The 27329-nt window shown below is 47.5% G+C and overlaps 11 protein-coding genes and 2 non-coding genes across 13 annotated transcripts; 7 read left to right on the forward strand and 6 right to left on the reverse strand.

Annotated features, from left to right (window-relative positions):
* Positions 1 to 348: 348 nt before the first annotated feature.
* AtWU_01571 (sterol 24-C-methyltransferase) lies at positions 349 to 1097 on the reverse strand (the record flags this gene model as incomplete). The annotated part of the gene is made up of 2 exons (XM_035496685.1): positions 349 to 848; positions 917 to 1097. 2 exons carry the CDS (start codon positions 1095 to 1097, stop codon positions 349 to 351), a joined length of 681 nt encoding a protein of 226 aa, XP_035352578.1.
* An 818-nt stretch (positions 1098 to 1915) lies between these two features.
* On the forward strand, positions 1916 to 3914 carry AtWU_01572 (cytochrome P450; the record flags this gene model as incomplete). The annotated part of the gene is made up of 10 exons (XM_035496686.1): positions 1916 to 2141; positions 2230 to 2361; positions 2471 to 2671; positions 2738 to 2807; positions 2881 to 2946; positions 3006 to 3069; positions 3138 to 3266; positions 3330 to 3529; positions 3591 to 3675; positions 3741 to 3914. The coding sequence occupies 10 exons, from the start codon at positions 1916 to 1918 to the stop codon at positions 3912 to 3914; spliced, it is 1347 nt and encodes a 448-aa protein (XP_035352579.1).
* An 869-nt stretch (positions 3915 to 4783) lies between these two features.
* On the reverse strand, positions 4784 to 5942 carry AtWU_01573 (cytochrome P450; the record flags this gene model as incomplete). Its single annotated transcript, XM_035496687.1, has 5 exons — positions 4784 to 5006; positions 5075 to 5196; positions 5248 to 5585; positions 5654 to 5836; positions 5921 to 5942. 5 exons carry the CDS (start codon positions 5940 to 5942, stop codon positions 4784 to 4786), a joined length of 888 nt encoding a protein of 295 aa, XP_035352580.1.
* A 3877-nt stretch (positions 5943 to 9819) lies between these two features.
* AtWU_01574 (D-glycerate 3-kinase-like protein) lies at positions 9820 to 10749 on the forward strand (the record flags this gene model as incomplete). Its single annotated transcript, XM_035496688.1, has 1 exon — positions 9820 to 10749. The coding sequence occupies one exon, from the start codon at positions 9820 to 9822 to the stop codon at positions 10747 to 10749; it is 930 nt and encodes a 309-aa protein (XP_035352581.1).
* Positions 10750 to 10796: 47 nt separating this feature from the next.
* Positions 10797 to 12929, reverse strand: AtWU_01575 (CeGAL family transcription factor; the record flags this gene model as incomplete). The annotated part of the gene is made up of 1 exon (XM_035496689.1): positions 10797 to 12929. The coding sequence occupies one exon, from the start codon at positions 12927 to 12929 to the stop codon at positions 10797 to 10799; it is 2133 nt and encodes a 710-aa protein (XP_035352582.1).
* A 689-nt stretch (positions 12930 to 13618) lies between these two features.
* Positions 13619 to 14652, forward strand: AtWU_01576 (Zn(II)2Cys6 transcription factor domain-containing protein; the record flags this gene model as incomplete). The annotated part of the gene is made up of 5 exons (XM_035496690.1): positions 13619 to 13664; positions 13715 to 13773; positions 13827 to 13840; positions 13912 to 13974; positions 14034 to 14652. The coding sequence occupies 5 exons, from the start codon at positions 13619 to 13621 to the stop codon at positions 14650 to 14652; spliced, it is 801 nt and encodes a 266-aa protein (XP_035352583.1).
* Positions 14653 to 15032: 380 nt separating this feature from the next.
* On the reverse strand, positions 15033 to 16220 carry AtWU_01577 (tellurite-resistance/dicarboxylate transporter family protein; the record flags this gene model as incomplete). The annotated part of the gene is made up of 1 exon (XM_035496691.1): positions 15033 to 16220. One exon carries the CDS (start codon positions 16218 to 16220, stop codon positions 15033 to 15035), a length of 1188 nt encoding a protein of 395 aa, XP_035352584.1.
* A 1471-nt stretch (positions 16221 to 17691) lies between these two features.
* AtWU_01578 (putative tartrate dehydrogenase) lies at positions 17692 to 18894 on the forward strand (the record flags this gene model as incomplete). The annotated part of the gene is made up of 3 exons (XM_035496692.1): positions 17692 to 17947; positions 17995 to 18383; positions 18445 to 18894. The coding sequence occupies 3 exons, from the start codon at positions 17692 to 17694 to the stop codon at positions 18892 to 18894; spliced, it is 1095 nt and encodes a 364-aa protein (XP_035352585.1).
* An 810-nt stretch (positions 18895 to 19704) lies between these two features.
* AtWU_01579 (sugar porter family MFS transporter) lies at positions 19705 to 21276 on the forward strand (the record flags this gene model as incomplete). The annotated part of the gene is made up of 1 exon (XM_035496693.1): positions 19705 to 21276. The coding sequence occupies one exon, from the start codon at positions 19705 to 19707 to the stop codon at positions 21274 to 21276; it is 1572 nt and encodes a 523-aa protein (XP_035352586.1).
* Positions 21277 to 22150: 874 nt separating this feature from the next.
* AtWU_01580 (type I glyceraldehyde-3-phosphate dehydrogenase) lies at positions 22151 to 23452 on the forward strand (the record flags this gene model as incomplete). The annotated part of the gene is made up of 5 exons (XM_035496694.1): positions 22151 to 22238; positions 22295 to 22861; positions 22919 to 23033; positions 23093 to 23300; positions 23354 to 23452. 5 exons carry the CDS (start codon positions 22151 to 22153, stop codon positions 23450 to 23452), a joined length of 1077 nt encoding a protein of 358 aa, XP_035352587.1.
* A 614-nt stretch (positions 23453 to 24066) lies between these two features.
* Positions 24067 to 24182, forward strand: AtWU_r6. The gene has a single exon (XR_004775246.1). It is a non-coding gene; the product is annotated as a 5S ribosomal RNA (ribosomal RNA).
* Positions 24183 to 24321: 139 nt separating this feature from the next.
* Positions 24322 to 24870, reverse strand: AtWU_01581 (glyceraldehyde-3-phosphate dehydrogenase, type I; the record flags this gene model as incomplete). The annotated part of the gene is made up of 1 exon (XM_035496695.1): positions 24322 to 24870. The coding sequence occupies one exon, from the start codon at positions 24868 to 24870 to the stop codon at positions 24322 to 24324; it is 549 nt and encodes a 182-aa protein (XP_035352588.1).
* A 2276-nt stretch (positions 24871 to 27146) lies between these two features.
* Positions 27147 to 27262, reverse strand: AtWU_r7. The gene has a single exon (XR_004775253.1). It is a non-coding gene; the product is annotated as a 5S ribosomal RNA (ribosomal RNA).
* Between the last annotated feature and the right edge of the window lie 67 nt (positions 27263 to 27329).

The raw sequence follows: 27329 nt of genomic DNA on the forward strand, positions 1-27329 counted from the left end.
TTCCGGGAACATAAGTCAGTCCGCGGATATTTATTCCTTGCATTCCTGGGTCAACACCCGCTGCAATCACACGCGTTCAGCCAGCAATCCAGCCACGCCCGATCCCCACCAGTATGAACAACCAATTTGGAATTGTGGCACAGGTAAACTTTCCCAGGTCCACGGATTGCGGCTGTCATGAAGCACGTCACTACGTTTATGTTACACAGTGAGGTTACTATGTACAACGCGCCCACTTTCTCAAGCTTAAACATGCCAATCAAGGCTGATTATTGGCTGATACATCCCTGAAAGAAAACATTCTTTTGTGATTTAGGCGACAAAGGTGTAATATTCAAATATCTGTGTTCAGGCATCCGGCTTCCGGCCTAGCATGAGATACATGGGAGTGAAAATGTCCTTCTTTCCCGCTTCCACCAGAGAATCCCCAGCAAGGTCCAAGCTATCCTCCACCGCAGTAGTGCCCTTTGGAACAGCCCTAACGGTTTCCAACCCCCTCAACATATAATGGGTGGCAGTTCTTCCCCACTTACTCATCAAGGCGTAGTAGAACAGATCTCCATAGTGACGGGCATTCCAGAGACTGATATCAAGTGGGTAATACCAGGGTGCGGTGCAAGGCCGATGCGCAAAATCTTCATGGTGCAAAATCTCAAATCCGGCGGATTTCATAGCATCAAGACCTTCGGAGATCGTGAACAGCTTGGCAATTCCGTTCCCCTGCTGGATCCCCAAAGCAAGCTGCCGATGCTCGGTATTTTCTTCCTCGTACTTGTCGGTGAGAAGCCACTCGTACACACCGAATACTGCACCGGCTTTACCATAGTTATGTATTCCGCTTGCCGTTTCTGCAGAGAGTTGTTAGTCCTGATGAATATCCTGCTTGGCACCAGTCACCGCCTTACCTTTTCTTGACCTTCTCTATCCTCTTCAACGACGTTTCTTCCGAAATACTCGAAGTACCCGTCAAGTACGGCCTTGTGGGTTTTGAAGTCTTTTCGCATGGCCAAGAGACCTTGGGCTTTCCCTGTTGTTCCATGGAGTTGTTTCGTAAGAATAGCATCTTGTTTGTTCTGGTAATGAGATCCTGGTGCCATTTTGTTGTCGGATGGTAGGGTGTGCTGTCTCTCTAAATGTAGTTTAAGTCCGATTAACTAAGAAGTACAAGGACGGCTGCATACAGGAACCAATAATAGTGCTGCTCAATACTGATAGCCCCAATTACTAAATCTTGGAAAGCATCGGCAGATATTTATATTGGGAGCATTTAGAAACTTTGCAGGTATAGCGAGCATTTAGGAAAGGCGTACAACTACCGTTGTATTGTTGGTCAACATTACAGTGGCACCTTCTGATACCACCACAGCACCTTGTACTGCCGTGATAGTACCTCTTTTATTACCACGCCTCGTATTCTAAGTAAATACAATGCACATATGCCCAATGCAACATCTAGAATAGTCGTCGCAATGGGTATTAACGGTACTGCCCCTAGCTACGAACCTTGACTAACCCCCAGGTTCCGCGGGATTATGGTCCACTGTTTAGGTTCGGAATGCTGAGCCTTACCAAGCAGACGAAACCCTACTAGCGAGAATCTATGACTGTTAGACTCTTGGGCCTTGACTGAATCCCAGCTGAAAGGGGTGTTCCTACGAATTTTTTGGACATGGAAGTCTATAACATCATCATGAGCTCGAACCTCTCCTCAGGGCTGATTATGAACGCCACGGCATACACCGTTTATAAGTATCCGAGGATGGTGGTCGGGGTCATTTGGCATGTTGCATCGAGCCATAATCACATAAACGAGTCCCTACTACGTTGATCTCTCTTTGTACTGGTTTCTCTCTAATCCGTGTGGAATACCAAGTAACCTTGACTGAATTGATTACCTCTGTGCTGAAAAGGCAATATGACCGTTTTAAGCGGCCTTACATGGTTTGATGCTGCAGCATACCTTACCGCGGGATATGTATCTTGGTTCATCGCACTTACAATCTATCGTCTTTGGCTAAGTCCACTGAGTCGCTTCCCAGGCTCGCCTCTTGCGAGGGTAACATATGGGTATGAATTCTACTACGACTTCTTCAAGCCGGGCCAGTATTTCCGGAGAATAAACGAAATGCACCAACGCTATGGTATGTCCTCGAGTCCATCGACTTCCCCGAAATTGAATTCGATGGAGAAAGGAGCACGAGATACTCACAAGTACATGGATACCCGCAGGCCCTGTTATACAAATCACCCCGGATGAACTTCATGTCTCGGACCCTGGGTACTTCAAACATCTTTTCGTCACAGCAGGGTCTCGGAGGACCGATATAAATCCCGGCGCTTTCCGAGGAACTCATTTTGAAGGTTTGTTCATTGAGATGTCCATATGAACGCTACGCTCGCCTTTCCTCTTTCTCACAATGCAACTGCAAATATGAGCGCAAAGCTAAACCCGACCGTCAATATTCAACAGGCTATATCAAGAAAATGAGAACGCACGATACCCATCGTTTCCTTCGAGCGCCTATAGACAGATACTTTTCCAGAGCTTCTATGATGGCTGCAGAGCCGCGAATCGTTAGCTCTATCAAGAGGTTCACTTCCCGGCTAGAAGAGTTCAGAGACACCGGAAAACCAGTTAACATGAACTATGCCACATTGTCTCTTACTGTTGGTATGTCATCGATGTACGCCAATTGGCAAGCTAGAGAGCTGGTGCTAAGGATTTGACGTGAAACAGACCTCATTTCATCGATTGTTTGTGAAATGCCTACACGTTATCTTTCAGATCCGGAATTTAATGCTGCATGGTTTGTTTTTTTTTTTTTTTCCATGTCGCCACACGAGTGCACTATCCTTGGCTGACAATGCTTGCCGCTGTAGGTTCAAGGCGCGAATGAAAGGAGTGATGGCGGTCCCAGCCCTAGCTATGCTCCCAGAGCCTTTAAGGTATGTAGCATAGTCCTTCTTTCCCAACTAGTAACGCTTCTCTTACCACGAACTGCTAGGAGCCTTTGCATGCGGTTTGTGCAGGTTCTTTCATCACGCGCATCTGCAAAAGTACCATATGGGGTATGTATTGAGATCCGAGCTTGTGCAAGAGTTTAGTTCAGCCTCAATTAAATATCAGCATATAATAGGACTACAAATTTGAGAAGAGCTTCACCGATTGCCTGCGACCCTCTCCAACTGTAAACTTTGACAACTCGAAACGAACAGAGGCACCCAAGCAGCGGTATGGGGATGATATATATGATCAAGGTGGACAGGTTCGCAGCTTTCCCCGCGTCCCTTTCATCAAGTATGCGTTGACATTATTCACCCTTGTTTAGCTCATCCAAGAAGGCGGCATATATCCTACGTCCACCTGTCTGCAGACCCTCATTTTACATATGGCTCTGAGTCACAAGACACGCCAGGCCTTACAGAATGAGATCAAGACATTCTTATTAGAAAGTCCTGGTTCTGAAATTACGTGGAAAGAGCTTGAAAAGCTCCCGTACCTGGATGCCTGTGTTAAAGAGACATTGCGGTACGTATAGTAGGCGGAAAGAGTATGTCAAGCCTTCAGAACGGTAACTTAATATCCGCAGGCTTGGTGGAGGACGTCTGAAACGGGCAACTCGGGTTTTCCCTGATAATGAATCTTACGTTGCAGGATGGACTGTTCCAAAAGGGGTGAGTACTTAAGACACATGTTGTCCTGAGACTCAACTGCCATTAAAGTACTCACATCAGTCTAGGTCGCAGTTGGAATGACTACGTACTGGATGCATATGGACCCAGAAATCTTCCCAGAGCCACAGGAATTCAGGCCCGAGCGCTGGCTTGAGTCAAATAAGGACCAAAACCCGCTAGCTTATGAGTATTTCGTTCCATACAGCAAAGGATCAAGGGATTGTCTTGGAAAACAGTGAGTGTTTGTCGTCAAACTAACAGGAAGTGCTTCAAGGCTTCAAGTTGTGACGGCCTGCTAATCTCAGTGGTTAAAATTAGCGTTGTGAATATTGCTCTATGTCATATTATATTTGAGTTGTATAAACCGGGTGCACCAAGGCTGGAGCTTTTCGACACTGGGGAAGATGCGATGACATTGGGCCGTGGATACCTTTTTTCTTTACCTGAAAGGGAGTCTGAAGGAGTCAGGGTGCTTGTCCATAGTCCAGCTTAAAACTTTTTACGAATGCTGATAGAAAAGGTATCTGGTACTGTCCCTGGTGCTTCTTGTATAACAACATCAATAGAGCACAATTATGCAATCTCATATTGTTCGTGACGTATCAGTAGCGACTGTTTTGCGCTATAATATCGATCCAGCAATTCTCATCTGCTGCGCGAAGTAAAGTGCAAATGTAATATGCAGGGATTAGAATCATCAAGTCTAGTGGGCGCTTGAAAAAGTCTCGCTCTGTCTGTCCTGGTGCAAATGATACATCCTATCGCCGAAGGACCTCCGAAGTGACGCGCCTTAATTCCATCATGGCAAGTTGTCTTCCATGGCACGCATACGGCCCTTGAATGAGGTCAGGAGTCTGTAAGGGTACAAGGTGCTTGGGGGACGCATCTCACCAGTCTGGAAAGGAATGAAAAGCAATCGGTTCTTTACTAGCTCGGGTTTTGTGGTCCAACGCTCGGGGAGGAATTCTTCAGGCCACTCAAATGAGCGTTTATCTAACATATGTTATACACTATGTTCATCAAATGTCATGCTTTGAATAGGACGCACCTCGATGGATGGAGTATATAGGGATCTGGACGAGAACGTTGCCGGGAATATAGTTTTCTCCTATGTGGATGCCTTCCTTGGGGGTAATGCGTTGAGACCCGCGGCAACGGGCGCATATAAGCGAAGCGTCTCATAGATCACGGCGTTAAGAAGGTCTATTTTCCGCAGATTATGCTCGCTCATGTCGGGAACATCGTCTAATGCTTGTTGCAACTTGTGTGTAAGTGCGCGATCGCGCGCTAGGTTAAAGAAAACGTTTGTAGCCACGGAGAATGTCGTATCGCTAATGACGAAATACGGTGGTTAAATATGGGAGAACGGCCTCCTTCAGTTGCGATAGCAATATCTTACCTTCCTGCAAGTAAGATAGAATACCCTAGTCCACATAGCTTGTAGGTATCTAGCCTTGTCTTTGGGCCTTTTCCGTGAGCACTAAGTAGCAAGGAGAAGATGTCAGGATTCGGTGATCCTTTCTACTTGGACTCAGTGATCGGTCAATAATTGGCCGCAGGTAATATGCATACCTCTGTTCTCTGTCTAAAGTTAGTCTGAAGCCACGTCCAGAACCGCGTATTCTTTTTTCGAAAAAGGGGTGTCTTGATCAAGAGGGCTGGTATCCAAGGCATATGTCTCAAATACCCCATCATATTCGTGTCGGAATGGATAGAATCCAGTAGAAAGGTATCTCCCCCTTCCTCGGAAATTGTATTGAACGGTCTACCGAAAATAAGATGACCCATGATTTCGAAACTGTACCGTTTTAGCCACTCGGTTATGTTAATTGGATTTCCCGATCGGCCCTCGATTATCTGCAACAGCTGCTCGGTGCATTTGGCTATTACTGGCTCGTATGTCACGAGGGCTGTGATTGGATTTGGTTGGGTTAGAAATCTTGTACTAAACCTTTCCGGATATTGCGATTTCTCTCACCTTTGCTGCTAAGACTTTGGTCCACAATCTTCCGGCGGAGAGCATGTTCTTTCCTATCCCGAGTGAAGACAAGGCCATCCAGGGGCTCCATCAATATGTACCAGGGCCCTTTAGCTGTCTCGGAAGAATTACCATACAAAGGGTTCAATGCCCCAGGGTCAATGATGGAAACTTCCATGGGACCTGTCTGTTGTCAATAATATTCGGTATACGGCTGATGGAATTTGAATGAGACATCACTCACCGACTCTCACGTAGTCCCCATACTGCTGGTGAAGTCGATGGACATCCTGGTGGATTTTCATGCTCTTGCATGTCTGGATTGTAAGATACAATGTGGACAAACGTGCACCCAATGGTCCCGGGAATCTGGATAGACGATGAAAAAGACCTCTGTGAACAAGGATACTTCCAACGATGCCCAGGAAATGGTATCCAATGAATAAGAAGACGTCAAACGCGGAAATGACCACTGAGCCATTGCGGGTAATTGGTGAGTGAAGTAGATACGCCCCTCCGATGAGCGTGGCGCATAAGTAGCTGAGTACAATATTCCACGACTTTGTATCCCATTCACCATGTCGAAATAATAAATGATGGAGAGAAATCCCGCTCAGTCCGGCGTGAATCCCAGTATTACTCAATCGCTCGTGAGGGCCATACTGCAAGTAATGGATAGTCGAATATATCAACTGTGTTTAGCTCGGGCGACGAATACACCTTTATAACATACATGTGACCTTCGCCTCCAGCTCCCTCACAACAGCGGTCGTATGCTGATTGCTCCAACTTGTTTTCCTCACATACCTGGTGCAACCCCTCCTTCCCTCCCTCGAACCTGTATTTATGCATCCCATCTGAAATGGACATCAATATTCAGTTCTGTCAGCATTCCTCTCTGTCAGATCTTTCCTGCAATCTACCTTGCCTCGAGCAGACTAAGAGCTTTGTATATGAGAGCTGAGATCTGACTCAACGCCTCATCAGATGAGTCGACATTATGGTTCAATTGAAATTGATTCCTACTTATCTACCTCATTGAACCCACCATATGGATGCTAGCTATGCAGGTGCCTCAACTTTTGAAATGGTTTGTATGGCCCCAAAATGCCTCCATCGCTTCAATCCGCGCAATTTGCACTCTTCATGCATGGAAACGTGAATGCTGTATCACGAAATCACGGTCACACTAAGCTAAAGATTTGCCACTCGACCAACAGCTGATACGGCCAGCCACAACATTCGTATCCTGATACAACCGACGTGAATGCAACAAGGAGTGCGGGCCTTACCAGGTGTGAGATAAAGCAGTTGAGAAAATGGTTGTCGATGAATCCTATAGAGACCCTTTTTAGTCTCCTCTCCTAGCCGTACTCATGACAAGCTACTTCACATCGTTCGAATGAGATACCCGGATCCCATTTTCAATCTCATCAATCATGTGATATACCGGTCTCTACTCCTTCATATTCTTATACACATCAACCCGCCAATTCTTGCCTATCATGGATAGGAACGAGTGCAGGGAGTCATACGCGAAAGCCTGTCAAGAACACACGTACCGAAGGCGGCTGGGTTCACTCCTCAGACCGGATGATTGATCTGCCCTCCATGACGGGCATCTCTCCCAAGAGACCCATGCAAAAGAGCTCGGCGTTAACGCAGTACAGGCACTGGGCTACCAGCATTTGTTGTATGCTCCTGCGGAGGCGAACTCTGTGACAGAAAGGATAAACAGCAGCTCAAGTCAGCCACAGTTCTGGGTTATTACTCTGATTCACTTTCACTATAGAGCAGAGAGCTCCTGTAACACGTGCATCAAGACAGGTATTGTTCTCATATTCCGCACATGGTTGCTTAGCACCAGTGCCGACCGGGGAATTAATTACACTTGCATGCACTGCAACATGTAAATGTGTATCCAAGAACTCTATCAATAAACAGATCGCACGAGAGGCCAGGGCCAGTTTACTGGAGACCGAACATTTACTCATTGTCGAGACAGGTGATCCTGCCCGGACCGTTACCATGAGTTTGGCCTCGGGGCAATATTGTCATGGACGCAAAAAACATGGTGTAGACTAAATTGTTTGACGTACTCATTCGACGTATGGATGTTTGGGTCCTTCCTCGACGTTGTACGAGCTTTCCTTCGATGTGCGAGGGCAGGCACAGTCCAGCACCGAAGAGAGATGCATCTATGACTGCTCCGGCGGTCAGGAAGGCGAGCATTGGGGGCTTCGCACAGGTGAGATGTCAGATCATACACCTGATCGTCTGGTGTGCTGTTGATCTGCATTCAGCATCTCCGAGAGCTGACTTCAAGAACTGGTCCTCTATAAAACAATGACGGCTTAAGGAAGACGATACAGAGTCTGACGCTGGCCAGTCGTTTTGTATTGTTAGTTAGTGTGGATAATCGATTGACCAGTGTCAGAATCAAAGCCTGCCGTCGTGTTGCCCTAGAGTTTATGTAATCTTTTCGTGTGATCTCTTTGCAATAGGAAATTAGTCATTACTAGTAGAATCCGATGGTCAACTCGCACATAAGCTCTGTCAAACTAGTCAGCAGATCCATAGATCAAGTCTCATGGCAGGTTGGGGCCAGGAAGCTTATTAAGCATAAGTAGCACAGCACGTCTGTCACATATTTCCGATTGCCGGCCCCTTGCTTGGGATGCCATGCAGGCAATGCCTGAATAGGTGTCTCTTCTCGGCGGTCTGGGCCAATTCCGCGGGGCATTATGCGCCCCGAAACGATCGTCAGCCTGTCCGACTCCTCTTCGTTAAGCCACACACGATATTGACCCATGCACAGAATCAAGTGACACAGTCTTTCTCCCAGGCTCTCTGGCAGTATGTGACCCTCGTCCTGCTCCTTTCTACGCCTCACATTGGGTGTAACCCATGCGTAGCGCGTACAATTAGAACCTCACCACATCCCTTGGGAAAAGTTGCCACAACACCATCCTCGAATACTATGACAGGCCGTTGCCGTTACTCTACAGCAATACCCTTCCAATTTGTACCACCAGACATAGTACTACCTGCACCGCTCCATGATTGACAACAGTGTATCTACAGTCAGCTGTGACTTGAGCGTGCAGATGTATGAGCTGCCAGTCTGCTTCTAGTCGCCGGCTGATAGCACAGACTATCCAATACTTCGTTATAAAATCCATTGTAAGGGGTCATTACTAGTTAAAGTCCGCTTGGTTTGACCGGTACTGGGTAGTACGTTCATGCAAGGCCTCTCGAAGCAACACGCCTAGAGATACACACATCACAAGAACATCGGTCGACAGCTTCATCTTCCACTTCGGGCCCTACCATACCCATAGCCAAAGTATCTTTCGTCACCTTCGATATTCCATCACAGAGCATTGCCGAAACGAGCTCCGTTCAATTACTATAGGGCTGTAGCTACTTTTAGTAAGAGGTCCCGGTACGATTCTCGACGAATTCTTTCGATGCTTCTTCCTGAGAAAAATCCTAGGCGTCATATTAAATACTTCCCAACTCAAATCGATAATTAATCGTTACCTCATCAACGGCATCTCGAGGACCTCTATAACTTTGATCATCATTCCTTGTTAAACAACATTCTTCTTCAGTTTAGACTTCTCAACACTTCTGTTCCAGAACATTTAGGATTACTTACTGGTGAAACTGGTCCGCATCTAAGATATCTTTAGGAAATTACTGACACCACCAGCTTCAGGCCTGACAGTTGAGTACATCTGAAAATCAACCACCCAACGCATGGAAAAGGAGCACTGTGCATCCGAAGCTGCTGGTGATGCAATTAGCTGGGGCAGATTGTTGACACTGCGACAGCTGCAATTAAAAGGTCCATTTGGGGATGGTGAAACAATTATCTCATGAATAATGCTCCATGAAACAAAGCTTATCCGCTCATGTTTGCTATTTCGTTGCGATAACGAGCAGACGGAGGTTTCTTTCTCCGAGGCTATACTGGATAAGAACATCTCCGAGCGAAGGACCTCCACTCCTCCGAACAGAATGCTTGGCAGCAAACACATCTCCATTTTAGACCAAAGTAAAAGCAGTACAAGATGCACCCAAATTTAGCGGAAACAACGGCACTCACATTTTCTGCTCCTCGACCTGCAAACTCCGACCCTCAACTCCAATTTCCACCCACCATGACCAAACCAACAATCCCCGCTCAGGACATTCACAACGTTCTCAGCAATGTCCTACCCCGAATCAAGAGTCACGTTGAAGCCCAAACATCCGCATCAAAAAAGCGCCCATTTATCCTGGGCTTGACAGGCCTTCAAGGAAGCGGAAAATCCACATGGACTGACGCACTTGTACAAGCCTTGAACGATGAATACAAATGCAACACAATCAACATATCTCTCGATGACCTTTATCTCGATCATGACGACCTTATCCAAGTACGAGACAACAACCCATCCAACAGACTTCTTCGAACTCGAGGGCAACCAGGCACTCACGATATCGCACTTGCAGTCGACTTCTTCGACAGTTTAACAAAGTCATCGGAGAAAGTCATTCCATCATTCGACAAGAGCCTATTCAATGGAGAGGGTGGCCGAGCACCCCAAGACACGTGGCGTCGCATTCCAGCAGATGTCACCATCGACATTGTTATTTTCGAAGGGTGGTGTGTCGGGTTCCAACCATTGCCAGAGGATGAAATCTCGTATCGCTGGATCCATGCGAAAGAGGTCTCCGCGGGAGGCAGCTTGAAGCAGACGCTGGGGGAGCATGAATTAGAGCATTTGGTACAGATTAATAAGAATTTGCGTCATTACTGCGAGCTATTCATGGGGCCGCAGTTTTTCGACTTTCTCGTTCATCTTCATACAGATGATTTAATCAATGTCTATGGATGGCGCCTTGAACAAGAACATGTTCTGCGAGAGAGGAAGAAGGGCGCCATGTCTGATGAGGAAGTTATCCGGTTTGTGAAGGGGTATATGCCTGCTTACGAGCTGTATCTTGATCAACTACGGAGTGGGTTCTTCTCGGGTCAGCAAGAGGAAAGACAACTATCTGTCGTTCTGGACGAGCGAAGGAAGGTTATGGCAATTCGTCCTGTTTAACGTTATATGAGTACAGTGTTCGTTGGCTATGTACGATACGGAGCCGTTTATAACATGTTCCCGTGAATTATCCAAGGGCCATCTGCCACGCTCCATAGATCGTTCATGAACAGGTAAGAGGGATCGGAGAAGGAAAGCGGATCCTGTCCAAGTCCCTGGTTGAGGACGGCGTTGCTGTTCGCCATGTTGCCGAATATTAGACCGGCGGATGTTAGTGCGTGGGAGGCGTCGTTCGAGTTTATGTCAACCATATCACTGGCATTACGAATGAGATTGGGCGAGTCGCAGTGTTCTGTTGGGTTAAATCCCTGAGGGGCAGAGTCTGTCGATGTTTCAAATTGTTGTGGACTCATAGAAGGCGACAGACGATGGTACGTTGTAGGCCCCGTTCTGTGGGTATTTGGAAAGGCGGAGTTCATGCTCATCGAAGCGGATGGATGACTTCTATGCTGGGACTCTGGTCTCATCGCCCCTCTGATATTTGAGGGGCCGAGCTGGGAGGCGTTCCCATCGGACAAAATCGCTGCAGCGTTTTCATGATGCTCCCGACTGGACTGGTTCATTGACAAGGCAGATACCATACTCTTAATCCCCTCGATGCAGGTTTCAGGCCAACTGCTTCCACGCAAAGCAAGATTCTGAAGGACAGAAGTCCCCATCCGACCGTATTTTAATGCAGTACTGATCGGTAGCTCACCTTCCCATGACGCGTACATCAAGATGAGGCAAGCCATCCATGTTGTCCATGTGAAAGAGGGCCAGGTCATTGGTGCTTGAGATGGAGAGGACATGTATTTCTTTAATGCTGCAAGCACAGATCGCGATGATTCAATACACGTCTGTAATGCATTTTTGTAATCCTGGTCCTGGTTGGGCTTCTCAACAGTAAGCAATGGTCGGTTCATAGCAATGACCGCCTCGTGTCGTAGGACACTGAGAAGCAGGCGATGATATGGGGCTAGTGGTGAGTCTTGTTTTGATTCTGTATCTTCTTCATCCTCCGTAGGATAGACATCGTCGTATACCTCATTCCACCACTGTGAAAGCTCGCCGTTCACATACGACGCCTCGACAGGACTGGCATGGCTATGCAGGACAGACTTGTTGCGAAGCTCAATTATCAAGCCACGTACCCGGGCATATTTAGCCATGTGGCAAGATAGTCGTAGTCGATGATCGACGTGGCCTTGTGGTGTTGCAATAACACTTGAGTGCCTTTCTTCGCCCGGATAGCAAACATCAATGTCGTCATCTCGGATGCTAAGCGGGATCCCGAGGGCTTGTGATAGATATCGTTCCAGGGTGTATATGGACCAGAACAATCGATATCTAATATCTTTTTCGAGGCTACTGAAGCACGAAAAGCGAGCAGGACATCGGTGCAACCCCAGATGATAAGCAGTGCGAGTGATGACTCCACCAACCCGAGAAGCGGCGTTAAGACGTAACAGAGACGTCAGGGTCAGCTGGGCACAGAACGTCGCTTGCAAGAGTGGTATCGTGGTTGGCTCCATGAGCAGGCTCTGAATATCTTGTATGATGTGATGTACAGATTGAAATACCAGATTGGCTGGAACTGGTTTGGTGTTTGCACCCGAGCCATCTGTCTGTCGGTTATCGGCAAGAGAGATCGAAACGAGAGAGCGAATAATAATGATGTCTAGTCGGCTGATTGCTGGAATACCCTGGTTCGCGAGGGTTTCCATCGACTTGAGGACAGTTGGTGCATGAAGAAAGGGAAAGATGGGGTGCCAGTCCTCAAAGTAGCGGCGAGTCCAACTGGCTAAATCATCGAATGATAACGAGGAATTTGACTCAAAGTGCAGCTCCTCCCTCGACCACAGCTCATCTGTATTGTGAGAGTTGAAGTCGCCGGAGTCTCGCTGCAATCGATCATCTTCTCCTGGCACCGAGGTTCGATTCCGAGCTCGCTGCAACTCGGCGGATCGACGAGCAAAGGCGTTGTAAACCTGACGAACGAAGTGAATACCGCTAGAGCTTCCAAGAAAAGTGGCTGGTCCATCGTTTTGAGATTCTCTCATCACTCCGATCTCTCGGGGCGAAGGTCGTGATGCACCTGCGTTGGAGGCTCGCTTGCGTCTTTTGGCAGCACGGGGAGCGGTATGCCAGTCGGTTTCATTCTCCTCCAGGCGGGAGCCAAATGAAGAGGGCGACACCATTTTAATGCTTGCCTGTCGTCACATTTCCACGAAACTGGGTGTTATTCGCAGTGTTCGAAGTCGCACACTACGAATCCGAGGCTTGAAGTTATCGAGTTGGTTGCGGGCAGTGCTTAAAGTTGCTTAGTCATTGCTGGTGCACTTGACCACCACATCATATGTACGTCTACTCACACACCCCGTACTGCCCTAGGCAGAATACCCTGCTTGAATAAAACTTCTCAATGATTATGGAGTAAGTTAATATTTTTCTATTTTGCAGAAAGATATATCCCATGTCTCGTACAGCCCAGTTGACCTGCTGCTTGTCGGGTAGTGTCACGTGACTCGCTGACCTGGGCTGCCAGCAAGCCCTGTTAAGCCCCCTTCGCACCTCCAAGTCATCGTCTAGATAGCAAATATGGAACCAACACTTTAGCCTCATAGGTTTCCTCGCTCCGCAATTTGACAGTCTTGAAAGTGGCAATTGCAAGTACAACGTCATATCAACATTCGGCACTCGAACCTTAATTAACCATGGAGAGTACCGTCGGAGGTTTCTTTCTCCGGATGACGCGGTGGCTCCCGCAGATACATCAAGATCAGTCCGATCGGCGGCAAAAGACACTTGGCTGACTCACTGCACTTGATAGTTCCCCGGAGATATTCTAATTTTCATATCAAGTTGGTTGGACAACAGGCGGTGAGAAATGGGACGGCAACGATCTAAACGGGCATCCAGTGCCGACATGCCAGGTACGTATAGCACCTTCATGTCTACAGTCAAGCAGTTTGACGATTATTAGAAGAAGATGATGTTCTAAGTCCTATCTCCTGTGAGGTATGCAGGCAGCGGAAATGCAAGGTGAGTTAGTATTTCGTCGATCTATTGTTCCTGCAGCGCTAATCCCCGCATAGTGCGATCGCAGACTGTATGCTGAACCTCCAACCATGATATTTCCCCCTTCATCGGAGCTTTCTGGTCACTAACACACCCCTGCAGCCCGCATTGCACTCAATGCTCCAACGAATCATCAAAATGCAAATATCCTGAAAGCGGCAAGAGGTACGAACATTCCGTGCGATCGACACCTACCCCACAGCTAATTATCTTTCACTTAACAGAGGCTTGCCTCTCGGATATCTAAATCAATTAGAGCAAAGACTTGCAGAGACTGAGTCGGCCCTTTATGGTGCTCTCATGACATTGAGCTCAATGGGACCAACTACTACTTTGCTCCAAGCCACCACGAAGCCGGATTCGCTACAAAAATCGAAAGCTGCACGAATGGACGAATGGTCGCGATTGCCGCTTCGAGGTTGGCCCGACATATACCACTGGAAGGCATCCATGTGCGAACAATTTACGCTCAACCGGTCACAAGAGGTACCGCTCGTGAATCATTCGACAGCTAGTCAGGCCATTTCAGCTTCGCCTGCTTCTACTACCATCCACAGTCACAGCCCTCAAGGTGAATTAGAAACTTCGGGGCCGGCTAGCTTTGCGTGGCACCCAGGAGAAGATGTCAACATGAGCAGTCCCTATAATGTCTATCTTCGACCCCCCGGGATGGTTTCTTCTCCGGTATATTCAAGGGACCCAGCTCCGGGTCCAGCAGAGACCATAGTTAATCCATTTCCCGACTTTAGTACCGCCACTGTGACGGGTAATAGTGGGAAAGAAGACGAGCATTCCACAATGGCGGACGAGTTGTCTAAAAGCAAGCCTAGTATATACTTCTAATAGCAAACAAAATAAAAATAAAAGCTTATGTCAGAGTTACCCTCCGCTATAAATCGATGTGAAACAGTGGGCTTATGACATGATACGCCCGAAAATTTCGATCACGGGCTATGAACGATAGGATGCTGATGATGAAAGAGTGCAGCCGCATCAGCGGATTCCTTCAACATCTCTCAAATTTAAGACTTTGCCAAGGTGGCCAAGCCTCTACTCGGGATGGGTGGGGATCAAAAGCACTCTAAAGTTAGGAAGAGCGACGCACAAACCCACAACCCGAGATGATTTCTAGTTCAAAGGTAGAGGCGGTACATTGGGAAAGCTGCAGCAATTCTTTGGATGGATCTTGAATCTATAAGAGGACTTATATACACGCTAATAATCTATGATGCCACTGAATGTTTAGAAGACACAGCCTCTCCTTCCATATCTAGCCCTTCACCAATGTGACCCTCTGCCTCAAATCCCTCATCCATGCCTGGCCACAACGTCCGGCGGGTAAAGTAAGCCCATATGTGGAGACAAAAGCAGCCTAACCATAGAGCGACTTGAATAATGGTAGCTGCACTGCCAACCCACTGGATAGGCTTCGAAGCAACCAAGTCTCCAATCTTGATCGTTGCCAACGCAAACCCAGTATTGGGGAACACCGTTGCCCACCAAGTGATATCAAACTTCCACTCATGGTAGGCAGCAAAAATGCTAAGCCACCCAAGCATCCAGAGAAAGAAAGAGAAGATCCACATGAAAATGGACAAGAATACCGCAACAATGAGTACAACTTCTGCGGTATTGACATGCGAGGCTAAAGGAATATAATGAGCAGGGAACTTTTCTGTTGCAATCTCAGCCATTCCCATTAGCGCAACTGCAGTAAACGCCGGTGGTCCAATAGCAATGAACATCTGAGGTCTACGGCGCATGGGCGGTAGGCCATGGTGGTGAAGGCCATAAAAATATTCACCTAGTATGAACAGGGAAATCAAGAAGCCGAAACCCTGCAAGCATGTTCCAGCAATAAGAATAGGGATGGCAAAGTGATTAGGCTGGGCTCCGGCGAGTAGTGAGGCAGTGGTACCGCCGAGCATGGCCGGAAAGGACGGAAGGAGGCGCACGAGCCAGAAAGGTTGTCGAGAAGCCATGCGGGTTTGATAAAGATGCCAGTTAAGGCCAACTGCCAGCGAGATTGCCACGGCTGTATAGACCCAAAATAGGACCAGCTGAACATATTTCAGCCAACTTCCACAGGCAGGAACGCCGTAACATTCTATTCCGAAAAGTATAGTAGCGAAGCCCAAAGCAGCTGTAGGAATGAGATAGGCTTCTTCCGGGTCGTTGAATGTATTCCTGAAGGCGTGTCGGTTTCGGGTGAATCGCGTGATGAGTGATGCCCAAATGGCCAAATAAGTGATAATATCAAGAATGAAGAATATCTTTCCAATAATCATAAGACCAGAAAATTTGTGAGGGGTATTGTAAAGCAGGGTACCAATGCTCCCAGTGCTCATCGAGACTGAAAACCACCCCCAGGAGACCCGACAAATTCTGTCGACAAAGGTCATTGAATGCATGATTCTGTCTTGAGCAGACATTCCAGAAAGACAAAAGCAACGTAATTGCTCAAACAAATAAAAAGATAATAGAAGCAAACAGAAGAAAATGAGCAACGGAATGAAAATTCTGTAGGGAATAATTGAGACAAATAAGGGAAGTGAGGCAACGGCCAGGTCAGGTTTCCTGACCTCCGGATGGAGAAGGCAGTGGAGCCTAGGGGGTCTGGGGCCCCATGGATACACATAAGATGAAATGCCGAACTTTCCGGTATGAGGTCAAATTTCATATACATTCGTTCCAATGATCCTTTCCGAAAAAATAGGCTCTCGGTACCCCATTTGTTCGCATACATGGTTATCCGTATTAACTCTCCTTGGAAGAGCTGTGCTCCAGTCATCCCTTGACTTCCATACCTCTTCCTTGAAAGGATACCATGCTATAGAACTGGTGGCAGTGAGACATATGGCAAAGAAAATACCGCATTTGCGTTCCGGCATTGGACGGGGGGCTCTCGAAACTTGGAAGAAGGTCGGATGAAGTCATCGTGTGGCCTGAAATCTACACCGGGAAATGAGCTTCGTGGTTAAATGAAACCTCGTACTAATCAATGCATTCGCAATATATAGGAACTGGACTCCGTCAAATGGCTGAAGTATATATCATCTCACAATCAGTTTGGAAAAAAGTTGCTATTTAAGCTATCCGTTCATATGGTTGTATGCCAAGATAATGAAAGCCTAATAGACTTGGCAAGATCTCCCCAATTTCTCGTAGTAGCTGCAGATCAGATGTTTATTATTGCTTACTAGGTTGACTTGACCAGTCATCTTCCAGGTATCCACTATATGATGTCTGGGCATGGCTTGCTGTAGAAAGCATCATTGCTCCAACCTATTCACTCTTCATGAGATGTGAAACGCCAGACATGACTACTCTGGTTGACTCAACAGCTCAGTCGATCTTGAGATTGTCTATTATCGTCCTTTGAAGTAATAAGGGGTTGGTCAGGGTCAGGGTCAAGTACCCTCTGCATGTCTATACTTTGTCAATAGAAGCATGGCTTAGTCAGCCCACCGTGACAATGCGAGTCACCCAAAAGGCTGCCATCTAGTTCAGATTACTCGTTACCAAACTTGCAATATGCGAGATTTTCATGATTGGAGAGCATTTACGACTCATAATCAATCTCCCGTCATTTTCTCTCGCTGAGCCTTGGAGTCGAGACCATCTACCGGAGAAGTGAAGCTCCGACGCTTCATTTCTCTCAACCGGTCATCCACCGGACTTGAACATCTCCGAACCGAAATACCTCATTGGCCACAGTGTTAAGCGTCATAACAGATTGCCACTTTGAACTAGAGAAGATCAGATCACGCATTGGCACCAAACTGCTTATAACCGGGCAAACACTAAAGCTACCCCTCCATTTACCCCTCCATCTATCTCAAATCACTTCAATTCTACACACACCGCCACACCTGATTCACAATGTCTCCGTCCGTCACTCGCAGAACATACAGCATTGCTTCTATCCCCGCGGATGGAATTGGTCCCGAGGTCATCGAGGCCGGTATCACCGCCTTGAATGCTTTGACCGATACCCTCCAGACTTTCAAGCTTGACTTCGAGCACTATGACTGGAGCTCTGAGACATACAAAAAGACCGGCAAATACATACCGGATGGAGGTCTTGACGAATTGAAGAAGCACGACGCTATCTTTTTCGGCGCTGTTGGCGCCCCTGGTGAGTACCCTGGCATCTGAAGACAAAACATTCTCTAACAGGTGTAGATGTCCCTGATCACATCTCCCTCTGGGGTCTTCGTCTGGCTATCTGCCAGCCTTTCCAACAATATGCCAATGTCCGCCCCACTCGAGTATTCCGGGGTACCCAGTCTCCCCTCCGCAACTGCAACATTGGGGATCTCGACTGGGTCATTATTCGCGAGAACAGCGAAGGCGAGTATGCGGGCCAGGGTGGTCGTTCTCACACAGGCAAGCCTTGGGAGTCGGCAACCGAGGTTTCCGTCTTCACCCGTCACGCTGTGGAGCGTATTATGCGTTTCGCTTTCGAGACCGCCCAGAAGCGGCCTCGCAAGCTCTTGACTGTTGTTACTAAGAGCAATGCTCAGCGTAACGGAATGGTTCTGTGGGATGAGGTTGCTAAGATTACGGCTAAGGTAGACCACTCTTGTTGAATACCCCTCCTATCATCCGAGTACTGATATGCGAACTTTTCAGGATTTCCCCGATGTCACTGTTGATAAGATGCTGGTCGACGCTATGACCACCCGCATGGTTCTGAACCCCAAGAGTCTTGATACTATCGTGGCAACGAACCTACACGCCGATATTTTGTCTGACCTGGCTGCTGCTCTGGCTGGATCTATCGGTATTGCCCCTACTTCCAATCTCGATCCTACCCGCGAGTACCCTAGCATGTTTGAGCCTATCCACGGCTCTGCTTTCGATATCACTGGCATGGGTATCTCGAACCCTGTTGCTACTTTCTGGACCGCGGCTGAAATGCTTGCTTGGCTGGGCGAGCAGGAGGCTTCCGAGAAGCTTCTGACCTGTGTTGAAAATGTTTGCGAGCAGGGCATTCTCACTCGTGACTTGGGTGGCAAGGCTAACACCAAGGAGGTTACCGATGCTGTTGTTGCCGAGATTAAGAAGCTGGGTTCTGAGTAGAATGTTAGGATGACTGAATTATGGGCTGAAGAGGGCCTTCTGTTGTATATAGAATTGCAGGATTTAGGAATATAAATTACACATAGTAAATGAATATTGAGCACTATTATTCGAGATCTCGGAACAAGGTGAAAATGCTGCGAGTACTTGGCATAATAAATATATTCCAGCTTTTTACCATAGTAGATACTCGCTGAGGGGACAACTTCGAGCCTCAATTCTAGTCACACATCGCCTTATGCAGCTCGTAGAATATTTCAAGAGTGCTACCAAGTTGGACACAGTAATACATCCTGGCTATCCTAGACATTAGGGAAGAGATGTGCCGACAGGAAATGATCATCAACCTCTGCAATTTTTTTTCCGATCTCGGAGAAGCAAGTATTATGCGATATTTATCAGTTCTTGCATTTTTAGCCTATTACGATAAAGCAGCGCACGCATGGCAAGACTTTCTGCACGTTGATGTAATTTCGTTATGAAAGTAGCCGGACATAGCAACCTCCGGTGAGTGTGGTCTGATTATCACTTCCTCCATCGTCGTAATGTGGTCCAATCATGATGCCGCATTAATTCAAACGCCAAGTATTCCCCGCAATGCATGGGGAAATCCTTGTGCGCTTCCCCAGTTTTACGGGGACCCCAGGTCATTGACAGCATGTCTCGGGGTTGGCATACTTTACCACTCCGGGGATGGAAAAGTTTTGGTTCCTCCTATATAAAGGAACACAGTCATTCTCCCAAGAATCCATTTCGTTTTTGTCTACTCATCTTTATCATTCATGACTCTTATTTGAGACCCTATTCAAAATGGCTCAACAACTTTTGCACCTTACTGGCAGTGCTCTACGCATGGCCCAGGTTATCCTCATTGTTGCTCCCGCTTTTATCATTTTCGGTTACAACCAGGCCGGGGCTGGCCCCCTTGCTACCCTCCAATCTTGGGTTAAGATCTTTCCTCAAATTGACACAATCAATACGACAGGCGCTTTGGAGGCAAAGAATTCAACTGGAAAAGGAGCTGTCATTGCGTCTTTCCAAATTGGTGCGCTAATTGGTGCGCTGTCGTGTACTGTCATTTCGGATCGTCTGGGGCGTCGCAAAACTATATTCATCGGTTCTATTTTCACCATCATCGGTCAATTACTACAAGTGTCAGCCTACTCTTTGATTCAATTTACAGTTGGCCGAATCATTCTGGGTATCGGTACTGGCCAATTCAGTGTTGCTGTCCCTGTTTGGCAATCTGAGTGCTCTTCCGCCAAGCATCGCGGTCAGCATGTCATCGCCGACGGTATCTTTATGTGTCTCGGATATGCTCTGTGCAATTGGATCGACTTTGCCTTCAGTCGACTTCCCAATGAGAATACCGGTCAGTGGCGTGGACCGCTGTCGCTTTCCTTCTTGCCATCACTGGTGATCTTGGTCGCAGTCTTCTTACTCCCCGAGTCCCCGCGTTGGTTAGTGAGAGTCAACCGTACCGAAGAGGCAACCGCTAGTCTTGCCGCATACAAGGGCATGTCTCCCGAGGATGAAGCTATCAAGTCGGAGATTTCTGGTATTGAACTGTCTTTCGAGAATACCTCTCAATCCACAAGGGCGATTCGCGAGATGTTCTCCAAGGATGATGACGAGCGCTTGTTCTATCGCTTCTGTCTCTGCATCATCTTGCAATTTTTCCAACAAATGTGTGGTGGAAACCTCATCTCAGTCTACGCCTCCACCATCTTCCAAGAAAATCTGGGCCTAAGCTCTAGTCTCTCAAAGATCCTCGCAGCATCTGCACTCACATGGAAGTTCGTGTGCTGTTTCATCTCCTTTTTCGCCATTGATCGACTGGGCCGCCGGGCGGTATTTATGATCAGCGGGACTGGCATGGCATTCTGTATGGCCGCATTGGCAATCACCACTAGCTTCGGAGTTGAGAACAAACAGGCGTCGATCGCATCGGTGGTTTTCATTTTTATGTTTAACCTCTTCTACCCCATTGGCTTCCTGGGCGGTAATTTCCTGTACTGTACAGAGGTTGCGCCCCAGCGCCTTCGAGTCGCCATGTCTGCTATTTCCACTGCCAACCACTGGCTCTGGAATTTTGTTGTGGTCATGGTTACTCCGGTCGCTTTGGATACTATCGGCTACCGCTACTATATTATGTACGCGATCTTATCGGCGTGCATTCCGGTTTTGGTGTATTTCTTCTATCCAGAAACGATGAACCGGAATTTGGAGTTGATCAACCATGTCTTCCGGGATGCATCGTCGCCTTGGCAAATTGTCTCTATGGCACGTCATCTCCCCCAGGGAGAAATTACCCCGGCAGAGTTGGTTGCCTACAACAAGGAGAAGGATGATTGCTCTGTTGAGATGAGAGAACATGCATGATTGATGATATTGTAGCTGAGTTACGTTGGCGAGATTTATGACATAGTCTAATCTGCATCTTTTCACGAAATATATTCTACATAAGACAATTGGTCACGTTTACCCTGTTTGTCGCACCTACGTAAGAATTTTCTGAATTGTAACCACGATGTTTGTCACCTAGCCCCAGCAAAGACAAGGTGGAAAACACGAGCAGATGTAGACCCTTGGCATACTGCAACCATGGTCTGATAGGCGGGATGGGAATAGGGAAATATGACGAACCTATTAGAATGCTGGCAGAAAGCCCGGAGAAAAATACCCCGCGGCTTGCCGGTCAAATATGCCGCAGCCTCATTCATCTCGGTTTATTAAGCCGTAAACCAGAGTGGCTAGCCCCTGGTTGGTCCGATTTTCGGAGGTTTTTTACCCCGACTTAATTTCCGCGGGGGGGTTGGTTCAAGAATGGCTACCTAGGACTTGGCATCATCAGCCGCGTCGGAGGTGATTTTCTCTGCGAAAGTCGGGGGTTAGTGTGGGTCCTCTAACGGGATCGGACTATACAGCTTGCTGCCGGTCGCGATAAGCCGTCACATCCGGGGTTCATACTGGCGATTCATGTATGTTATCATTGTAGATGCCATGTCTCTTACCCGGTCCCGTCGGACTTGTTGGAAGCCGTTTCAAGATTTCTGACGTAGGGTATGTCGGCTCCTAGAATCGGGCTGTGTCGTATACTGGCGACGGAGTCAAGATGGTATCTTATTATATATCATGTTAATCCTTGGGTGAAGGATATAGAACCCCATGCTTATACTGGATAATTAATCACTATTATCAGCACAATAATAACTCTTCAGACTATCCTCTAGCATTACTGCGTATCTACACAATCATGGCTCCCTCCACCAATGACTCTCCTCTTGGTATTTCCACCTCACCATTCGCCTGCAGAGTAGGTATCAACGGCTTTGGCCGGATAGGTATGTTATTCCATCTCCTCAGATAACAGTACAAACCACTCAACATCCATTCCTAGGCCGCAACCTCCTCCGCGCATCCCTCGTCCGCTCAGACATCCAAGTCGTCGCCATCAACCACACATGCGTCACAGTCGAAGACCTCATCTACCTCATCCGATATGATTCCTCCATGGGAGACCTCGACGATGGAACATCTATCCAGATAAAATCCGAAAACCTCATCGTCATAGACGGCAACCCCATTACCTTGACCTCTGAGCGCGACCTGAAGAAGCTCAAATGGGATGCTCTGGGCGTCGACTATGTACTCGAATGTACAGGCAAATTCACAAAGTCGCACCAAGCTATAGATCACATCACCTATGGAAAGGCAAAGCGGGTCCTGATCTCTGCACCTTCTGATTCGCCCACCTTTGTCTATGGCGTTAACTCCAATTCGTACCGTCCTACTGAGGAGAACCTGGTTATCTCAAACGCCAGCTGCACAACGAACTGCGTTACGCCGGTGTTGAAGGTGCTTCATGAGAATTTTGGTGTTGCTCAGGGATTCCTGACGACTATTCATGCTGCTACTCGGTCTCAGCAGGTTCTGGATGGGTATAGCAAGAAGAACCGCCGGCTTGGTGAGTTACCCATTCCCCACAGGCTTGATGGACTGGAACTAATGGCTCTGTTTATAGGTCGCGGTGTCTTCAACAACATCATCCCGACAACTACTGGCGCTTCCAAAGCCGTTGCTTCAGTGTTGCCCGAGCTAAGCGGCAAGGTGACGGGCGTGTCGATCCGTGTCCCAACGTAAGCTCCGCTCGGTTGCTCGCTTGATAACCCCCATTTGCTGACTGAATTGAACTCAGACCCAATGTCTCGATGATCGACCTTACAATCAGCACCGAAAAGCCCACATCACTCTCAGAAATCATCTCTTCCTTCCGCGTCGCATCCAAGTCCAGCATGGCTGGCGTGTTGAGGGTTACAGATGAGGAGCTCGTAAGCGCTGACTATAACGGAAGCCCGTATAGTGCGATCATCGATGCACCAGCATGTTCGGAGCTGAATTCTCAGGTGAGTAGGCGCAGTGGCCTTCATGGATCTGAGGCATGCTAATTTGTCTATAGTTCTTCAAGATCATGGCATGGTACGATAACGAGTGGGGTTACTCAAATCGTTTGCTGGATCTGGCGACACATGTCCACGCTGCTCAAAACATGCAATAATGTTCTAGATTGGATATAATAATTTGTAAGCATGGGAACTGAGGGCGTTAAATGGTAGCTTTACTTCGGTCTTTGTCTGTATGACACCTCCGAAGCTATCAGCATGATATCGGATTTAATGATTTAGACTATTTTAGCCTAGTAATATATAAAATTTAACACAATTCTTTGTGGATTCAACGATTCTTCTTTCCTAGATGATCTCCAGCTTTGGCTGACATGAATGCCGCTTTATTGTTATTGTAGACAGCTAATGTTGGGCGATGGCCTGTATGAGACTATGAAGTAACCACCTCAAAATATATCATCGGTTAAACCGGACACAACATGATCATAGCGCCTCAGCTTTTCCTGGCTCAAGCCATTCAGGGTCAATCGGCAAACGTGCAATGAATAACTGCGTGACAATTACTAGGCACCTCCACCGCCTTCAACCATTTGTCCCTTTTATTTTCGAAACCCTGTGGACCCTAGGCGTCCTGACCCTATCTGCTCGACATTTCCGGACTGTCTTGGCGATAAGGGGCAAGATCTGGGACTGGAGCTCGGCAGTACAATATTATTTAATTAGTATGTGCTCATTATATCCCTCTTACAATAAAGAACAAGTACATACGACCACAGGGTGTGGAAAACAGGGCTTCCCGTCCGCTCAGCCGTACTTAAGCCACACGCCGGGAGGTTAGTAGTTGGGTGGGTGACCACCAGCGAATCCCTTCTGTTGTATGTTTTTATTTTTTTCTGTATATCTTTTTTTGGCATGAAACACAAAGAACCAAACATAAAATCGACAGCACGTAAAACAGAGGGCATTTTACACAACCCGCAGTGGAATACATCCACACGGTATGCGCATGGATAGACGACCGTCAGGGATAGTAGGTGCCAACCACAAGAGGGTACCCGACTCCACTGGGCCACTTTGTAAGAATAGCGTCTTTCGCGGCTGCCACCTGGGAAGGGTTGATGAGGAATCCAGATGTCTCAAAGAGGTTAATTTGCTGGGTGGTCCAAAACCTGCAGCCTTCTCCTGCGAAGTTGAACTCATATTGATGACGCTTCTGGCTCAGTATTGAGCCAAGAAAATCTCGCGCTTTGCTGCCAGGGCGAGCGTCCATTCGCACGACTTGCTGTGCCGTACTCGACATCGGAACAGCGTGCTCTAGATAGCTAATGATCAAAAAGCCCTTGCTGCCACTGGGGTTTGTGGCACCAGGGATATTGTAGGACGGGGTCATGTCAAGCTGCACCGACGTAGTATCCGTAACATTGAGATAAAAGCACCAGTGATTGCCGCCATTTTCAAGCGGGTCATGGGCGACAACATCGACCCCCCGAACTGGAAGATCCAGTATTGTCTCCCTGTCTCGGGCGGGGACGAACTGCAAGGGCTCGAAAGGGGGCCTTTGATAGTTCATCTCGATAAAGTAGCGCCCACGGAGTTGAAAGGAGTGGGGTGAATTGAAGCGGAGTAGGCCTCGGCGCGTGCGCGGCTTTGGTTCGATACGAACTCTGGAGTTTATGGGTAGATAACCACTGCTGACCTGCAAATGGGATAAACTAGATGTATTAAGTTTGCTTGGGGATGAGCCGTTAATTGTGTCTTCGAGATTAATTCTTGAAGCAATATCAACTTAGACAAAGTAAGAGCCAATACCGATTATTACACGGCTAACTAATTAGTTATCTGGTTGCCTGTTGTGTGACATGGTGCTAGATTTGTTTGCTTGATTTGCACCGCTGCAAGCTCGATAAAGGAATGCTACGAAAATGTGAACTAATACCCAAATTCTGGATTAGGTTGTGATAAAGTTGATTTGCGTTTTCAAAAATCCCATAATACGCATGCATGCTGTACGCAGAAGATAATGAGGCGCCTGATTGGCCAAACCTCACGTAGCCCCCAAGCAACTTAGAAGATCACCCTACCTCTGAATGAGAAACGAATACCAATTCACTTGGTTCTTATAGTAAGATCTACGTAAGTAATAGCCAGGCAATATTTCCGAGGTAAATATGCATCAGACTCAAAGTGGACTACGAGCATTTGATCGTTGGACGGATCTGCGTCTCGCGCCAGATTCAAGACGACCCGCCTTACGAGGCCGTTCTTGGTGGATATGACTGCCAGATTGGTATCTAGCAACCACCCTTACCTGCGAAAAGCTCTGAAAGGCCCACCGCATCATTCTCAATAACGATCATATCACGTTAATTTAGACTGTCTGTGAGACAAGTATAATGAATTTTTTAGATCACGCTCTATCGTCTTGCTAGGGAGACGGTGTGCTCATGAAATATTCCTCACGTATACTCCTATGTGTCGTGGTGAGTTGACTTACTCGGACAATGCGCCAGGATAACGAGTCCAATACCATGTCCCTCCCACATCAGGTGCAGCTTCAATGACCTTGACAGATAGCCCTTGGTCTGTAAGTTTTTTGCACATGTAGATACCTCCAAACCCGGCCCATACGACAATCGCATCAAAGTCGGGTCGAGTTGGAGCATACACAGGCATTGTCAAAGAGGCTTTCACGGTAGCAGACAGGTTTCTAACAGCTAAAATGGGTTGAAATAGCAATTAGAAATAAGCCGAGATTTATCTAGATCTGTACGTGGTGTTGTAAAGGATGAACGCACCATCTATCCACTAACAGTCGTAGATCTTCACCACCCCCATCCCCAACCCCCTGCTATCCCCTCGAAGATCAGCCGGGGTGAGCATGTAGCCGTATAGATATGGTGAGCGGGGCAAGTCCAGCCGCGGCAGCCTTGCATAAATGAATATAGTCTCATTGACGCAGCTCCCACCCAAGGCGGAGATCTGCAGCGCGCTGTCAAATTACCCTGCCAGAATATTGCTCCTCCTGAGTCTCTGATCATCGCGCTATATGCGACGCGGTGAGACCGGAGCGGACCTACTCCTTTTTGGAGTCGTTTGCATCTGGACTCTGTCTTCCAACTCAATACCAATTATGCTAAGTGTCAAAGACTTCCAGTCTCCCGCCTTGGCAGCTAATACACTCCAGGATTGTCAGAAAGCTCAATGGCACCCCCAAAGATCCGTCTCATTTTTTTTTCTTCGACACGTAGCCACTAGAGGTTTGTGTATATACTCTACCTCCTGGCGAATAGAACCAGGGACCTGTAATTGTAGTCAATTGCCGAAAAACGGACAATCTTACACGTAGAATCATACCATGCGGCAAGATCCCCTTTCCGTGGAGTCCAATGGCAACATCACCACAGCTTTAGCAACACCTTCAGACCCTTTACTGGGATCCCATTTTCTATCATATCTCCGTAGATCACCTGCCAGCGCTGTAGGTGTGACAAAGGAGGTGAGAGCCAGCGCCCACTGGAATGCCGGAATTACTCGCCGCCAGTCGAGATTTACGTGACATCCCAGTTACTGCATGCTAGGAGGTGATCTACCCGGTTACACCTGTACCACCAAAAAAGCCTGAGATTGAGCTGACAAGATTGACCGCCCCGCGAGTTTTAACTTCTGTCAAGGTAGCATTGGTTTCCCTGCGTAGTAAATGTAGCTTGACTGATTCGGATCATGAATTGCCTTCGATTCAATATCAATGACTCAGGAAAATACTGTTCAATATGTTCTCTATCCTCGAGGACGAGAGACCTCGAGATGCTTCTTTCAAAGTTCTATTTTTCTAGTTTAAAAAACAAAAACATACAACAGAAGGGATTCGCTGGTGGTCACCCACCCAACTACTAACCTCCCGGCGTGTGGCTTAAGTACGGCTGAGCGGACGGGAAGCCCTGTTTTCCACACCCTGTGGTCGTATGTGCCTTCCTTTTCTCACACGCCGCTTATATAGGTATATGCACTCTAATATTAGACTGAAGATAC

Source organism: Aspergillus tubingensis (assembly GCF_013340325.1).
Source record: "Aspergillus tubingensis WU-2223L DNA, scaffold_3, whole genome shotgun sequence".
NCBI classification, from domain to species: Eukaryota; Fungi; Ascomycota; class Eurotiomycetes; order Eurotiales; family Aspergillaceae; genus Aspergillus; species Aspergillus tubingensis.